The following is a 17,507-nucleotide window of genomic DNA, read 5'->3' as shown; positions in this document are numbered from 1 at the left end:
ATTAACGTTAAAGTCTCTTTCTAAAAATAAGTAATACTTCTTCCTTTTAAAATAGTTAAAAAAGAAACTTCCAAAAAAAAACCTTTGAGAATTACTTCTTCTGTCAAAAAGAATGACCGTGTAAATATTTAGAAAGTTAAAATAAAGTTGCAGTAAAATTTCTTCCAACACTAATTTGATACAGTAGTTTTCAACTAGTTACGGGCTTTTAGTGTCTGAATTTCAATTAAATGTATGGAGACATTTTCACTTTGTTTTTCGTAGACGGGAAGTCTTTTTGTTCGAAAAGACGTCAACGGTTTTCCTTTGGCGGTTCGAAGAATTGGGAATTCAAAAATGCGATTATTTCGTTAATAAAAGTACAATTTCCGAAGTCAAATTTGAAACGCACATCCGTCTCTGAAGGGCAGATTCGTAATCAAACTCCCGAGAATCAGGGGCATTTGCGTCATAAAAGTTCATCTGACCATCAAACGATCATCAATCGAAGGCTTAACATAAATCTGAATCAGAAGAAGGAGCGATTCAAAAGGGAGAGGAAATGGCGAGAAGAACGGAAGAGGAGTACGATTACTTGTTTAAAATTGTATTAATCGGCGATTCAGGAGTTGGCAAATCCAACTTGCTTTCTCGATTCACCAGAAATGAGTTCCTTTTAGAGTCCAAATCCACTATCGGCGTTGAATTCGCCACTCGTACTCTCCAGGTCCGCTTCGCTTATTAGTCCTTTTTTCACTGCCTCGACTGCTTGATTTAGAAAATGCATTTGTGTGTTTGCGTGTTAATTTACCCGGTGTTTGCATTAATTGGCAAATTCGATGTATATTAAGTGTCAGAAGTATATGTAAAAGACACATGTTATGGGTTTGATGCAAATTTAAATTATTTTACGTTTTCAAGTACTATGTGGTTAAGATCTAGAGATGTACATGTAGATATATCTGTGTATAGTTTATTTTCTACGAGAAATGGGCTCCATATTAAAAATAAGTTACCAAAGAGTAAATGTGCTTGTTTATTGAGTTTAATGGAGAGTGCCAGTATTCTTTATTGTGGTCGCGTGGATCTTATATTTTATTTTTTGTCATGTTAATGAATGACGCGTTAGGTTGCTTAACATTTATTGCTTTGTTTCCAGAACTGACTTCGTTCCTTGCTTGGTGGCATGGAGTTAGGGTATGGGCTGTGATATGAGACCAGGGTTAGATGACCTTCTTTCGAGATCTGTGAAACCCTTGCGCTGCTAGGTTTTTTATTTCTCTGTACTTCTAAGAAAGGAAAGATACACTCTTTTCATTGTTATTGGGGTTTAACTTTTATTTATTGACAGTATAAAATATGTGTACTATTTATTACTCCCTCTGTTTCAATTTATGTGAACTTATTTCCTTTTTAGTCCATGCCAAAAAGAATGATCACTTTCCCTATTTGTAAACAATTTACCTTTATGCAATGATTTATAGCCACACAAATAGTATAATTTTAGCTGTCCCTTTTAGAGTGAACGATATAATCTAAAACTTATGCTGACCCCGTTGAGCATGCCGCAGTTTCTAGCATGGTACGATTTTCTTATGTGGCCCTTTGGGATTTGTGTAGCTTTGGTTGGAAGTAAGTGCAATGAAAGGGAAGACGAAGAGAGCATCTTTCATGCTGAAATGAAATGAATATCTTGTGTCTGTCCATTTTTATCAAAGTTGTGAATGGTTCCATTGTCTTGAAAATTCTCAATTCAGACATTCAACTGATTGAGATATGTTCCTCATCTGTGCTGCGGTCTTAATCTTTGTGAACTGTATTCTCCTTGTTAGTAAAAAAGACATGAACTGTTACAAGAGGTAAAAGAGACAGAAAGCTCAATCTGGCCAGAAGTACTTCTAGTTGTCCTTCTCACTTAGCGAAACAAGTCTTATGACTCTTATCAAATTGTGTGCTTGTTCTAAAGGATGGACAACCTCAATTTCCCCCTCCTCCCCATCAAGGCTAGCTACTCTCTGTTTAACAAAGATGAGCAAAAAGGCTAGGTGTTGAAATTGTTTTAAAAACATATCATGATCTGATTGAGTTTCTACTGTAATGGAAGCTCCTATTTGTGACCATTTGATGGGGAAAGATAATGACAAACAGTGAAGGGGAAAAAAGCCATTATGGTTAAAGCAAATGTTGTTGCAGGATCACTTGCTTGATTTTGATGCCAGCTATGTATTACAAGTTTCAAACGGTGGGAAACCTAAAGTTATTATGCCACAAGGCTTTTTTACTGGTAAAAAGAAGTTTTGGGGTTCTTATTTCAAGAACAAAAAAGTTTTAACCTCTTTATCAAACAGCTACCTTCTACTATTTGCATGTCATCTTTTAATCCTGCCTTTTTCTAGTATGTGTTCAACTGCCTTTACTGCCCAGCTATCATTTATCTCTATTGAAGACTGTGGGAGGAGACTCGGAACATTTTCCGGTTGGGATGGGGTTGCACCAAGGATCTGCGCTTAGCCCGTTCTTATTTGCTTTGGCTATGGATGCACTGATGCGTCATATGCAAGGGGAGGTACCAAAGTGTATGTTATTGGTTGACGATATAGTACTGATTGATGAGACGTGAGGCGATGTCAACGAGAAGTTGGAGGTTTGGAGACAGACCTTAGAGTCTAAAGGTTTCAAGTTGAGAAGGACTAAGACGGAGTATTTAGAGTGCAAGTTTAGCGACATGACGGGGGGAGCGAATATAGATGTGAGGCTTGATTCGCAAGTCATCCCCGAGAGGAAGTTTCAAGTATCTTGGGTCAGTTATCTAAGGGGACGGGGAGATTGACGAGGATGTCACACACCGTATAGGGGCGGGGGGATGAAATGGAGGTTAGCATCCGGCGTACTGTATGATAAGAATGTGCCACCAAAACTTAAAGGTCAGTTCTACAAGGCGGTGGTTAGATCGACTATGTTGTATGAATGTGCCACCAAAACTTAAAGGTTAGTTCTACAAGGCGGTGGTTAGACCGACTATGTTGTATGTGGCAGAATGTTGGCCAGTCAAGAACTCCCATATGCAGAAGATGAACGTAGCTGAAATGAGGATGTTGTGATAGATGTGCGGGCACACTAGGATGGATAAGATTATGAATGAAAATATTCGGGAGAAAGTGGACGTGACCCCTATGGAGTATAAGTTGCGAGAAACGATGCGTAGATGGTTCGGGCATGTGAGACGGAGGAGCCTAGATTCCCCAGTGAGGAGGTGTGAACGGTTGGCGCTAGCAGGTAGGAGAAGAGGCAAATGGTGGCGTAAGAAGTATTGGGGAGAAGTGAACAGGCAGGCATGGCGCGACTGTAGCTTACCGAGGACATGACCCTCAACAAGAGGGTATGGAGGTCGAATATTAGGGTAGAAGGGTAATAGGTCGTAGTGTGTTTTTCTAATCCGTTCTGGTTTTATTAGGGCTAGCCTGCTAGTACCTTGTCATTGATTTTCAGAGTGCTAGTATTAGGGTTGTTTTTAGTACTATCCTCTGCTTCGGTTTTGTAGTATCTTGTCGTTGTTACTGCTTGTTGCTATTGCTACTGCTTTCTTCCATCTGTTTCACTCATTGCTAGTATCATTTTCCCGGCCTTATTGTTGATATTTACTTGTTTCTATCCTTCCTCTCGAGCCGAGGGTCTTTCGGAAACATCCTCTCTATCTCCTCGGGGTAGGGGTAAGGTCTGTGTACATATTACCCCACTTGTAGGATTCCACTGGGTTGTTGTTGTTGTATCATTTATCTCTATTACCTGTTGAATGTTTCTCATGAAACAAATAAAGAGGGGCATTCTACTAACATTCAAAGTTTGGAAGGATCTAGTTGACTGCACAACTGGTGCAGTGGCACAGAAGCTACCTTTAATGGGGTTGCGAGGATATCCAAAATGAGGTGTAACAGGCAACTTGTAAGTTCAATGAGGTCACACATGATTCTGGAAAACCACTCTAAGTGCATTCTATCTTTAAGATAAGGAGTAAGAGGTAACTTGTAAGTTCAATGAGGTCACACATGATTCTGGGAAACCACTCTCTAAGTGCATTCTATCTGTAAGATTCGCCTTGCTGTCACTCCATTGAATAACACTTGTGTTCTTGTTGCTGTGCGTGCTTCTACAATTTTTGGTAATTGCAAAATGTATATGTTATAAAAATCTTTGTTTGCTTAATTCTGATATGTGTCTAGGTCGAGGGAAGAACCGTCAAGGCTCAGATCTGGGACACAGCTGGACAGGAAAGATACAGAGCCATTACAAGTGCTTACTATAGGGGTGCTCTTGGGGCTCTTCTGGTATATGATGTGACAAAACCAACTACCTTCGAGAATGTTAGTCGGTGGTTGAAGGAACTGAGGGATCATGCAGATTCGAACATTGTGATTATGCTCATTGGAAACAAAACGGATCTTAAGCATCTTCGAGCTGTTGATACAGAGGATGCTCAAAGCTTTGCTGAAAAAGAAGGCCTTTCTTTCATTGAAACATCTGCATTGGAGGCAACGAATGTAGAGAAGGCTTTCCAGACGATTCTTTCAGAAATCTATCGGATAATAAGTAAGAAGCCACTTTCTTCCGAGGAACCAGCAACTGCTAACATCAAAGAAGGGAAGACTCTTGTTGTTGGGGCAGAGGAGCCTGCCCCCAAGAAGGCATGTTGCTCTTCATCTTGATGGTCATTAGATTTTGAAGCCCCTATATTGTTCCTTTTGTTAGTTTTAATTAGTAATCATTTTTTGCCTTCTATATTCTCGGTAAGATATTATACCCTTTTTCAACATTAGGAAGGAAATGTGCAATACATGTTAAAATCTTGTTATAGTATGGCTCTTTAAGAATTAAACCAATTATTTCAATGCTTCAGCGTTATTTCAAATGACAGCAATTATTTAATATGTATGGTGTGATATTATAACTAAAGACTATGATTTGCCACCATATAGCAAGAAGTCTAAAGATGGCAATTTCTAGAGTTCTTTTTCATCCGGTGAATGAGGTTCTCTAAAATTTAGAGAATCTAATATCCAAATGACTTATTAGGATCTCTCTTATTCTTCTTCACGTAAGAACCGAAGTAATCCTTACTCTCTGATCTCTCGCAAAGGTCCTCTCATAAGTGTCGGTCCAACTATGTATTTTAATAATACTACTTGTTTTCTCCCCAACATACGACGTTACTGTTATAACTAATCACCTGCAAGTAAACTTGGCGTACTAATGGCATTGACCCTAGAGATTATCAAGAGGAAAATAACACGACTTTTCTCAACTACTTACTGAAACAATGAATGATAAATTGCAAGTTCATCCTATAAGCCGAGGCTGCATAGGGAACATGATATTTGCTACGCCAAGTTGATCATTCTTCACTTGGTTATCGCCAGATGGATCCATCTTACAAACAGTGTAAATCTTAGTCACTCTATTTTGTGTCAAACAGCTACAATTGTCAGCTACAATCACACCGAAGTTAAACTCATATCAGATTTGCCTCTCAGCGACTACTTATCATTCCAGGCAGGCAATGTTCACATAACACCATGAGCAAAGTTGGAAATACATTTCAACTAACGGAAGATTCACAGGATATTCTAGTTCTAGTAAACTTATGTTTAGTTACAAGCTGTTCGACATTTTGCTATTGGAACAGAGGGATACAGAAGCACAGCGTCAGCAGTTAGCCACAGCAGTTGCTCTTCTGCTCAATTGGTTGTCCTTTGATTTGAACAGTACTACCTGTCTTCTTGGCTCCAGCTGGTTGATTACCCATTCTGCAAAATAAAATATTTGGTTCAATTCTTAAATGGAACCACGAAAAGACTAACTACAAATTACTAAGAGAAGTGGTTCAGGGTGGTAAAGAACTTTTACTTGTTGCCAACATTTCTCGCATCATGTTGAATTCAGTAATATATAAACTAGTTCGTAGAAAAACTAGCAGCAGTAGCAGTCTGACTATGTACAATAGCTACGTATATTGACAATTTTATCCCCACTAATGCAATATATCTTAGTAAGCTATAAATATGTTGAAATGTATCACTAATGTTGAAATGTATCGGAAATAGAATCAACAAATTATGGGGAGAAGAAAGTGGAACTAGACTTTTGCAGAAATAAAACCTGGAAGGAAATATTAGCCCACTTACTTTTTCTTGATCTCTCCCGCCATCGTTAAGAAAGCCTGCTCCACGTTAATGGAGTCTTTTGCACTCGTCTCAAGGAAAGGGATACCTAGCTCATCTGCCAAAGCCTGAATAAATTTAAAGTGATGTTACAAATGCAAAATTGCTTGAACTGGGAATAAAATCATAACTGACAATTAAGCTGCTTATATATCATATGTTCATACATCGATCAAGACGAGGTAGTTTCAATCTTTGATAGACTGATTTGGAAACTATTAGAATCACATATTCCGTTTGTCACTATTTCCTAAACCAAGAAATACAGAATAATCAAAAGAAAGGCATTTCAAAAAAATTGCATCATCAAGTTCAATATACCAAAGCTATTTTAACATGTTTAAAAAGATCTAAAGTTGTTTAGATTTACTAGAGGGTTACTTTTACATATTAACAACAATTTTCATGTGCTATCTATCATCATGAGACTCAGAGGTATTCAATTGAACCCAGAGCACACGGAAATGAAGAACTTCCAGAATAATTTATCTTTAACAGCAAAAAGCCAAACACTAATCAAACACCACCAATTATAATATAGTCACATGTAACAACCTGATTATAGACCACACATCACCTCCAGAAAGCCTACGCTCTCAAGGTTCACAAAGAATAACTTATGACAACCTTCTAGGCTGTTTATTTGCACACGTGAACTAAGTTATAGTGCTCCCTCCCACCCTTCTGCTCAACCCCGAAAATAATAGCATATAATTTACACCTAACTGGAGTCACTGCCCAAATACCTTGAGCAATCATGGACACCAGGAAAACCACAACTTTGTGCACCTAGCCAGAGACTTCATATACTCAGGTACATTGAGGGGACACAGATCGAACAAAAGTGTGGCTAGAGTGACTGAATCAGGAAGTTCTGAGATGAAGAGCTAACTCCAGTGACACTTCGGTTTCATGAGGCAAACGAGTAAGACACAAGAACGGAGGATAGAATAACTGCTGGTGAATCACTGGTGTCACAAGTATAAATTGTTTCAGACTGATGATGGTGTCCGCAGGCAAGTCTAAACGATGGTTTGATGCAAAGTCACAATGACTGCTAATAATGAGCCAGCCAATTGTAGCATCTAAAGTATGTTCCTCTTCAATTTCCACCGAGGACACAGAAACTAAAGATAATGGTTAAAGAAAGTACTCCAAACATAAGCCCACTATAATTAGTAGCAAAAGCAAATTAAAAGTTTTTACTTTTTCAACTTGATCAATTTTTCTCGAAGATATGTCCAACAACTTCATTCAGAAGACAAACACCAAAACAGGAAGATACCATTTCCACTCCAAAAGACACTATGGTCTAAATGTATATCCTGAAAACAAAAATCCTAATCGAGTATAGTAAAGAATCAACACGATTGTGGCACATAGCGTGAGTTTAAGCGAGGAATCAAATGAAAAGAACATGAGAGCATTGTTAGAATAACTACAGCAAAATGAGATGATTTTCAGCATTTGTCAGCAAGCCAAGTTCAATGGGCTGATAGTATGACTAAACTAAGCCTGATCAATACAAATGCAAATGAAACAAAGGTTTATCTGATAAAGAGGCAACATAAAATACCTTTCCCGTCTGTGTGTCCACAACCTTGTTTTCTACCAAATCACATTTGTTTCCCACCAGAAGCTTGCAAACACTCTCATTTGCGTATCTGTCAATTTCATTCAACCATTGCTTGACATTGTTGAAGCTCTCCATTTCCGTTACATCATAAACAATCTACCATAATACAACCACAATAAGAAGACCATTTTTCTTTAACCAGTATGTTCAAAAGACCATGACACTAAGCTAGAGGGTACAAGAAAAGAAAGCTAAGAAGCTTTACAACTGGGGGTGCCCTGAATCTCTAACATCCACCAACTGTCAGGAAATCGATGGCGCGCTTATTTGAGGATGTTGTGTATTACAGATTGGTACGCAAACTAGGAAAATATAACTATACTATAAAACCAGATCATCTCCTACCCCAATCCCCCAACCCCAAAAAAGGAGAAAATATATGCAGTCAATATTAATATTTTTATACCTCATTTTTTACATTCTGTGCCTTTGAAAAACAATAATGGGACGAAATAGAATCTATCACTCCTCCATTTCATTTACATGACACTCTTTTCTTTTTTGGCCCATCACGAGAAGTTTGAAATCTTTATTTTTGAGAAACTAGGCTTTTCTTCTTATCCAATGTTTCCCTCTTCAAAAATTCCATCATCATGTATTTAAAAGTGATTTAAGGACTTGTAAGTCTTATGACGCACGGCCATAACAAGAAGAGGTGAGAGAAAGGACTATTAAAAAGTTGTCAGGATAAAGGAGAACCAAAAAGCCAAAAAGGGTATAGAATCGGTCCAGAGACAAAATGTTGCAAGCAATATTTGTTTTTCTGATGTGCTAGTCTTCTCACAGTTGGTCATGTCTGGGAAGGTCAAACTCTGTGACATGATATGGATGGAGGGAGTAATATCAAAGTCAATATTAACTAGGAAATAATAGTAAATGTCAATCAACTACACCTCGAAACCAACACTAGCCTACCAGTTACCTTCAGTAAAACTTGAAATTTAACCAGCTATGGTTCAGTATTGACACAACAGAACCATAGAGTGGGTGATTGACAGTACGTCTTAAACTTATAAAGGTATAGTTAGAGAAAGATAAGCATGTATTGTTGTATTTTCAAAAGATTCTACAACCTTAGGCATTAGGATGCAAGAAAAAGTATCATACGCAATACATGATTAGCAAAAGCTGCAGACAGAATGAGAGGCTAGGGAGGTGATGAAATTCAAATCTAAACTATTTTTTCTAATTTTTTATGGCCAGAGAAATTTCTAATCAATGTATATAATATCTCACAATAATCCCATGTGCTCCCCGATAGTAACTACTTGTTATAGTGCGGAACCGCTCCTGGCCTGCAGTATCCCACTGCAAAAAAAAAAGGAAGCTGGTATTATAACATGTAAATCAGGATTAGAGCAAGCATCAACGGAGTAGTTGATCAATCTAGTCATTATGCTTTTGAGGAAATGCCAGCTTCCCAACACTGATATCATTAATAAGAGGGTAGTGTGGATATGCTCACTGTTAAAGAAAATTTATTACTTGATAAAAAAGGAGAGGTTAAAGTGGATATATTCAATGTTTTAGCACACAATGCCAATTAATTAAATAACTGTAACTCCTGATTTTATTGCGCTGGTCTGAAACTTGCCAACATGCTAACTACCAAGAATTAAAAAACACTGCATCAAAGATGCATTTTGGTGACTTAAAGCGATCACATGCTCACATTACTTTGTAAACTTGCACGGCTCGAAGCCCAGAAATGGATGATTTGAGATCTATGGAATTCAAACGATAAAGATAAAGTGCATAGTTCAAATGACTTGTAAAATGACCAAGGAGCTTCAACATAAGCTCAATACTATAACTTAGACTTGAAAGCATTCATGCAAACTAGCATGCAACACGCGACTATACTTACAATTTGCAGCTTGATTGTCTTTCCATCCAGCTCCACCGTTCTAATTTTCTACAAAATAACAATCCAAAAATTCAAATTTAAAATGCTCCCAAACAACACGAAACATAAGCAATGAGAGAGATGGAGATTCTTACGAAATCAACACCGATGGTGCTAATGTAACTGTCCACATACGAATCATCCTAAAACATAAACCAAAACAGACATCATTTGTCTTTTCCTTTTATAAATGAAAAAAATAACATAATCTCCAGATAATCATATCCCCAAATTAAAAATCATTATCCTTAAAAAACACGCATTTCATACCCTAACGAAGAAAATCAAACAATATCATACGCATTTTAAACAAAAGGACTATTCAACAGAGAAAATCAAAGTAAAAGAGGTGAACATACGGCGAATCTGAGAAGAAGACACGATTTGCCGACAGAAGAATCGCCGATTAATAACAGCTTGAACAAGTAATCGCTGCAACCAAAAAACAACGAAATTAGTACAAAAATTAAAAGAAATTGGAGAAGAATCAAATGAATGAATGTAAGAAACAGTAGATTGCAGAATCCCGTACTATTCGTTGCTCATGTTTTGTTCTTCCTTTTTGGCTAATGGAGAAAAAAGGTTTTTTCTTCTGCGAGGATTTCTATGTTTTTATTTGACTCTTGGGGTTTTGTTTGTATAAAAAACCAAAAAAGAAAATAAAAGAAAATAATGAAACAAAATGTTAAAGAATGAGGAAAATTCTTACTCACCTGTCAATTCATTCACTGACGCCACTTTTCCATTCTTTATTAAAATCTAAACTAAACATCTATCTTACTAATTCAATTAAGATAATCACAGAGTGGATATGGTATTTGGAATCTTTTCGTCTTTAATTAGAAGGTAAAACTTTAACTATCAAACCAACATAATCATGATATTTATTTGCACATAGAATTTTATCACTTAATTATGATTAATTAATACATATTTTTACTTCATTAAAACATTTAGCTATGATAAGTATAATTAGTTTGATATAAATACCGTATATGAATAAATATTTACCTAGTTTAATACCTCAAATCCCCAGCACTTTAATTCTTTAGTGAGTGTGTTCGAATCCAATAGAAAAACTCAACATAAATATTGTTGAGGTTTTGTTATTTAAGATGAAATAGTGTTAAAATGAGGGTGAATGGGAAATGGAGGGAAAATGAAATTTTTGAGTAAAATTTTAAGTTTCTCCCTCTTGACAATGAGACATTGTCCCATATTGGAAGAAGAAAAGATTTTTGGTGGATATATATATAATTGCTCTTCTTGTAGCTCTTAAAGAGTTAAGAAGAAAGCAAGCCTCGCGCCGTCGTCGTCGCTCGCTCGGCTTCGGTCGATTGATTGATTAATTTTTGTAACGGATATATTTCAATCCGTGTATTGACCACCAGCTGCAATAGCAGCCGCCTAATGCTCTTCCCACCATGGCCAAGTGCTTGCTCCGCAAACAAGCTAGTGCATGTTCCACCATGGAGGGTGGAGGGTCGTTCATCTTCAAAGTTGACTGCTATAAATATGTGCAACAGCTGTTGAAGAAAGACATACAAACACAAAACTGAAAACGCTCAACTTTGGCTATACATTGCACTCCTTCCTCTCAGCATTTCCATACGATTTTCTGAGTTTCTACTCCTTTGTTCTGCATTGTTTTAACTTCAAACAAAGCAACTGTAAGTGTGATTTGCTACCGAACTTTGTGTTCGCTGAAACACTGGGGTTTGAAGTACCGCTACACTAGTGTGTGATTCGTTCTATCCTGGGAGGAAATAATCCATAACCTTGGGTACTAGGAGGGGATTAAATTCCTTAAGGAAACACTGTGAATTCAGTGGGCTCGAATTAATTACTGTTTCATTACGATAACTTATATTTTCCAGAATTATTATTTATAAATACAGCAATATTGGCGGGACTAACAAGCTTAAGGAATTTAATATTTATTTCTGTATTTGTGTTATTCTTATTATTCTGCAAACTAAAACCTTTGTGGTTTTGTGTACTCCCGTTTTGGAGAGTAAGCCTTTGTGGCATTTTGTTGGAGATTAAAATCTACGTGATTTTTACTCCAGTTTGAAAACGTTTATTAAACGTTTGTTTGTGTCATTCTTTTACAGAAAAAAAATGACGACTGAAAGCGAAAACCAAGCTGTTCCGACTTCCGACGGTGACTGCCAACGCATCGACAAGCCGAACACCGGCGTTGGCACCGGCAGAAAAACCCGAAAAATTTTCCGGGATTGATTTCAAGCGCTGGTAGCAGAAGATGTTCTTCTACTTAACTACGTTATGTCTACAGAAGTTCATCAAGGAAGATGTTCCTGATCTACTAGATAAAACTCTAGAGAATGAACGCTTTCTCGTGATTGAAGCGTGAAAGCATTCTGATTTTTTATGCAAGAATTATATTCTTAGCGGACTGGATGATAATCTGTATAATGTATACAGTGGCGTGGAGACGTCAAAAGAATTGTGGAATGCGCTTGAAAAGAAATATAAAACTGAAGATGCCGGGATGAAGAAATTCGTTGCCGCAAAATTTTTGGACTACAAAATGGTAGATAGCAAGTCTGTTATTACCCAAGTCCAGGAATTGCAAGTGATTATTCATGATCTACTTGCTGAAGGTCTTGTCATCAATGAAGCATTCCAAGTAGCAGCAATGATTGAGAAGTTGCCTCCATTGTGGAAGGACTTCAAAAATTATTTGAAACACAAACGAAAGGAAATGTCCCTTGAAGATCTCATTGTTCGGTTGAGAATCGAAGAGGACAATAAAACTGATGAAAGAAGAGGCCGTGGAAATTCAACAATAATGGGAGTAAATATTGTTGAAAATAATAAAAAGAGGAAGAAAGCTTCTGTTCCGAAATACAACCCAAGTAAGAAGCGGTTCAGTGGAAACTGCTACAACTGTGAGAAAATCGGACACAAATCTACGGAGTGTCGTGCTCCGAAGAAAGACAAGAAAAGGATTCAAGCAAACATGGTAGTAAAGCATGATGATGTTGATAACTTGTGTGTCATGCTTTCTGAATGTAACTTGGTGAAAAATCCTAAACAGTGGTGGTTTGATTTTGGAGCCACTCGCCATGTTTGTGCAGTTAGAGAAGCTTTTGCTACTTATCCTCCTGCTGGACCCGGAGAGACAGTTTATATGGGAAATGCTTCAATAGCAAAAGTTGAAGAATATGGGAAGATATTTCTGAAAATGACTTCTGGTAAGGTCATGACTTTGAACAATGTCCTTCATGTTCCCGAAATGAGAAAGAATTTAGTCTCTACTGGACTTCTTGTTAAGTACGGTTTTAAGTGCATTTTTGTGTCCGACAAGGTTGTCATAAGTAAGAATGAAATATTTGTAGGAAAAGGTTACCTCACCGAGGGCCTTTTCAATCTGAATGTAATGGTTGTGGAAAACAATAATAATATTTCAGCTTCTTCTTACTTACTTGAGTCAAATGATTTATGGCATATACGTTTGGGTCATGTCAATTATAAAACCTTGCGGAAAATGATTAACTTGGAAGTACTGCCTAAGTTTGAATGCGAAAAATTAAAATGTCAAACATGTGTGGAATCTAAATATGTTAAACATCCTTATAAGTCAGTTGAAAGGAATTCAAATTCTTTAGACTTAATTCACACAGATATTTGTGACATGAAGTCAATACCATCTCGCGGTGGAAAGAAGTATTTCATAACTTTTATTGACGATGGTACTCGATATTGCTATGTTTACTTACTAAATAGTAAAGATGAAGCAATAGACGCATTCAGGCAATACAAAAATAAAGTTGAAACGCAACTTAACAAGAAAGTAAAAATGATAAGAAGTGATAGGGGTGGTGAATATGAATCTCCTTTTGAAGAAATATGTTTAGAATATAGAATTATTCATCAAACAACAGCCCCTTACACGCCCCAATCTAATGAGACTGCGGAAAGAAAGAATCGCACATTAAAGGAGATGATGAACGCGTTGTTGATACGTTCTGGTTTTGCCACAGAACTTGTGAGGGGAAGCCATTCTTACGGCTAATCGAATATTAAATCGAGTGCCCCATAGCAAAACACAATCCATTCCATATGAAAAATGAAAAGGAAGGAAGCCCAACTTGAATTATTTTAAAGTGTGGGGGTGTTTGGCAAAAGTGCAAGTTCCTAAACCCAAAAGGGTAAAGATAGGACCGAAAACCATTGTTGTATTTTCATAGGATATGCGACAAATAGTAAAGCATATCGATTTCTGGTTCATAAATCAGAAAATCCTGACATTCATAATAATACGGTTATAGAATCAGATAATGCTGAGTTCTTTGAAAATATATATCCGTATAAAAAGAAATGTGAGTCGTTTGGTGAAGGATCTAAACGACCTCGGGAAGAAACAAAAGAAAGTACATGTAATCAGGAGGATCCAAGACGTAGTAAACGTCAAAGAACGTCTACTTCATTTGGACCAGATTTTGTGACTTTCTTATTGGAGAATCAGCCTCAAACATTTAAAGAAGCTATGACTTCTTCGGAATCATTGTTTTGGAAAGAGGCAGTCAATAATGAAATATAATCCATATTGAACAACCATACATGGGAATTGGTTGATCTTCCTCCTGGAAATAAACCTTTGGGTTCTAAATGGATTTTTAAGAGAAAAATAAAAAATGATGGCACTATTGATAAATTCAAGGCAAGACTCGTAGTCAAAGGGTATAGACAACGAGAAGGTCTAGACTACTTTGATACATACTCTCCAGTTACAAGAATTACGTCCATGCGGATGTTAGTAGCATTAGCTGCAGTGTATGGTCTTGAAATTCATCAAATGGATGTTAAGACGACCTTCTTAAATGGAGAGTTGGAGGAAGAAATTTACATGAAACAACCTGAAGGGTTTGTGGTTCTAGGTAAAGAAAAGAAGGTATGTAGACTTGTTAAGTCTCTTTACGGACTAAAACAAGCACCCAAACAATGGCATGCGAAATTTGACCAAATAATATTGTCAAATAGTTTTAAGATAAATGAATGTGATAAATGTGTGTACATTAAAAATGTTCCAAATCACATAGTCATTGTTTGCCTATATGTGGATGATATGTTGATAATGAGTAATGACATTGCCAACATAAATGCTACTAAGTGTATGCTCAATAGCAAGTTTGATATGAAAGACCTGGGAGTTGCTGATTTAATTCTGGGAATTAAGATCCACAAGACTCCTCAAGGTCTGGCATTGTCACAATCTCATTATATTAAGACAGCACTTGAAAAATTCAAGCACTTGGGCATTAAAGTTGCAAAGACTCCAATTGACGTGAATCTTGCATTAGCAAAGAATAAAGGCCAAAGCATATCACAATTGGATTATGCTCGTGTGTTGGGATGCTTAATGTATATCATGAATTGTACACGACCAGATATAACTTGTGCTATAAGTAAACTGAGTCGATATACGAGCAATTCAGGCCAATCTCATTGGATGGCAATGAAACGAGTTTTGGGATATTTAGAACATACCCAGAACTTTGACTTGCACTATAGTAAATTCCCTGTGGTGATTGAGGGATACTGTGATGCAAATTGGATCACCGGTTCAACTGATTCTAAGTCCACGAGTGGATATGTATTCACTATTAGTGGAGGAGCGGTATCTTGGAAGTCGTCCAAACAAACATGTATTGCCCGCTCTACAATGGAGGCTGAATTCATAGCCTTAGATAAAGCCGGTGAAGAAGCTGAATGGCTCCGGAATTTCTTGGAAGACATTCCATTTTGGCCCAAACCATTGGCACCAATATGCATAAATTATGATAGTCAAGCGGCAATTGGAAGGGCTGGGAGCGTTATGTATAACGGTAAATCTCGTCATATACGATGAAGACATAAACCGTTAGGCAATTACTCTCTAGAGGAATTATCACGATTGACCATGTAAAGTTGAGTGATAATGTGTCGGATCCACTTACAAAAGGCCTAACTAGAGAGGTAGTTGAGAAATCATTAAGGGGAATGGGGCTATGGCCGAGAACAAGTCATTGTGGCAGTAACTCTACCTAGAAGACTGGAGATCCCAAGATCTAGGTTCAAGGATATCAAACAAAGTCATTAATGACAGTTCAACATTGTCAAATAAAATTTTAGTCTGTTCTCGTGATGAGACAATGTTCAGTACCAAAGATAAAGCATTAAGGCTTTTTAATGATTTCTAAATTTGATACGGGGTATATCAAATAGTGTATCTACAGGATGACACGTTTAGGAATCACCTATGTAAGTGTGAAGTGTTAGCCGCTTCAAGGAGAACTTTGTAAGGCCAGTTCTCTACGCACTTATGAAACCAGGCGGTGTTCATGGCTGAAATGAACATAACAATGAGAACCAAAGACGGTTAAGGGTTGATTGTGTGACTTATGATTGTCTAGGTATACACCAAAGATCGACGGTTCAAAGATATCAAATCTACCGATTGACCGAGTATATCCGACATAAGTTCACTACGGAAAGTTCAAAGGGAAACCTACTTATCCAGATGTGATTAATCCTTGCTTGCAAATCACACAGTTTTTCCATGCATACTTCTGTGATATAGCCATTCCCCATTCAAGTGGGGGATTGTTGAGGTTTTTGTTATTTAAGATGAAATAGTCTTAAAATGAGGGTGAATGGGAAATGGAGGGAAAATGAAATTTTTGAGTAAAATTTTAAGTTTTCCCCTCTTGACAATGAGACATTGTCCCATATTGGAAAAGGAAAAGATTTTTGGTGGGTATATATATAATTGCTCTTCTTGTAGCTCTTAAAGAGTTAAGAAGAAAGCAAGCCTCGCGCCGTCGTCGTCGTCGCTCTCTCGGCTCGGCTTCGGCTTCGGCTTCGGATTTGGTCAAATGATCGATTGATTGATTAATTTTTTGGACCAAATTTATTTGTTAATAGTAAATATTAACGTAAGATTATCCGCATTTGTAACGGATATGTTCCAATCCGTGTATTGACCACCAGCTGCAATAGCAGCCGCCTAATGCTCTTCCCACCATGGCCAAGTGCTTGCTCCACAAACAAGCTAGTGCATGCTCCACCATGGAGGGTGGGGGGTTGTTCATCTTCAAAGCTGACTGCTATAAATATGTGCAGCAGCTGTTGAAGAAAGACATACAAACACAAAACTGAAAACGCTCAACTTTGGCTATACATTGCACTCCTTCCTCTCAGCATTTTCATACGATTTTCTGAGTTTCTACTCTTTTGTTCTGCATTGTTTTAACTTCAAACAAAGCAGCTGTAAGTGTGATTTGCTACCGAACTTTGTGTTCGCTGAAACACTGGGGTTTGAAGTACCGGTACACCAGTGTGTGATTCGTTCTATCCTGGGAGGAAATAATCCATAACCTTGGGTACTAGGAGGGAATTAAATTCCTTAAGAAAACACTGTGAATTCAGTGGGCTCGAATTAATTACTATTTCATTACGATAACTTATATTTTCCAGAATTATTATTTACAAATACAGCAATATTGGCGGGACTAACAAATATAAAATAATAGGACTAGTAAATTTCTAATATTAAATTGTTAAAAAGTTTAAAAATTAAAAAAACTCTTGAGATCCTCCAATACCATTTTGCCTTTTTATTTTTATCTAATACAAATCATTAATTTTTTTAGCATTACGATAGATAATACTTCTTTCTCTTTTGTTTTTTGGTTAAAGGAAAACATTTTATTGATAACACTAAAGCGTGACGGTAGAACTATTAGCTACATAGTCACTATCATAG

At 37.1% G+C, this 17,507-nt stretch overlaps 2 protein-coding genes across 2 annotated transcripts; one reads left to right on the top strand and one right to left on the bottom strand.

The window, feature by feature from the left end:
• The first annotated feature begins 287 nt into the window (after nt 1-287).
• Nucleotides 288-4,904, top strand: LOC107771247 (ras-related protein RABA2a-like). Its single transcript, XM_016590590.2, has 2 exons — nt 288-706; nt 4,200-4,904. Exons 1-2 carry the CDS (start codon nt 542-544, stop codon nt 4,680-4,682), a joined length of 648 nt encoding a protein of 215 aa, XP_016446076.1. The 5' UTR covers nt 288-541; the 3' UTR covers nt 4,683-4,904.
• A 500-nt stretch (nt 4,905-5,404) lies between these two features.
• Nucleotides 5,405-10,419, bottom strand: LOC107771246 (ras-related protein RABD1). Its single transcript, XM_016590589.2, has 8 exons — nt 10,269-10,419; nt 10,096-10,168; nt 9,832-9,879; nt 9,698-9,745; nt 9,067-9,138; nt 7,771-7,926; nt 6,159-6,262; nt 5,405-5,780 (listed from the first exon to the last, which is right to left on the bottom strand). Exons 1-8 carry the CDS (start codon nt 10,280-10,282, stop codon nt 5,687-5,689), a joined length of 609 nt encoding a protein of 202 aa, XP_016446075.1. The 5' UTR covers nt 10,283-10,419; the 3' UTR covers nt 5,405-5,686.
• Between the last annotated feature and the right edge of the window lie 7,088 nt (nt 10,420-17,507).

Source organism: Nicotiana tabacum, chromosome 19 (genome assembly GCF_000715075.1).
Source record: "Nicotiana tabacum cultivar K326 chromosome 19, ASM71507v2, whole genome shotgun sequence".
In the NCBI taxonomy this organism is placed as follows: Eukaryota; Viridiplantae; Streptophyta; class Magnoliopsida; order Solanales; family Solanaceae; genus Nicotiana; species Nicotiana tabacum.
Note: the sequence above shows the minus strand (reverse complement) of the source record. Positions and strands in the feature narration are given on the sequence as shown.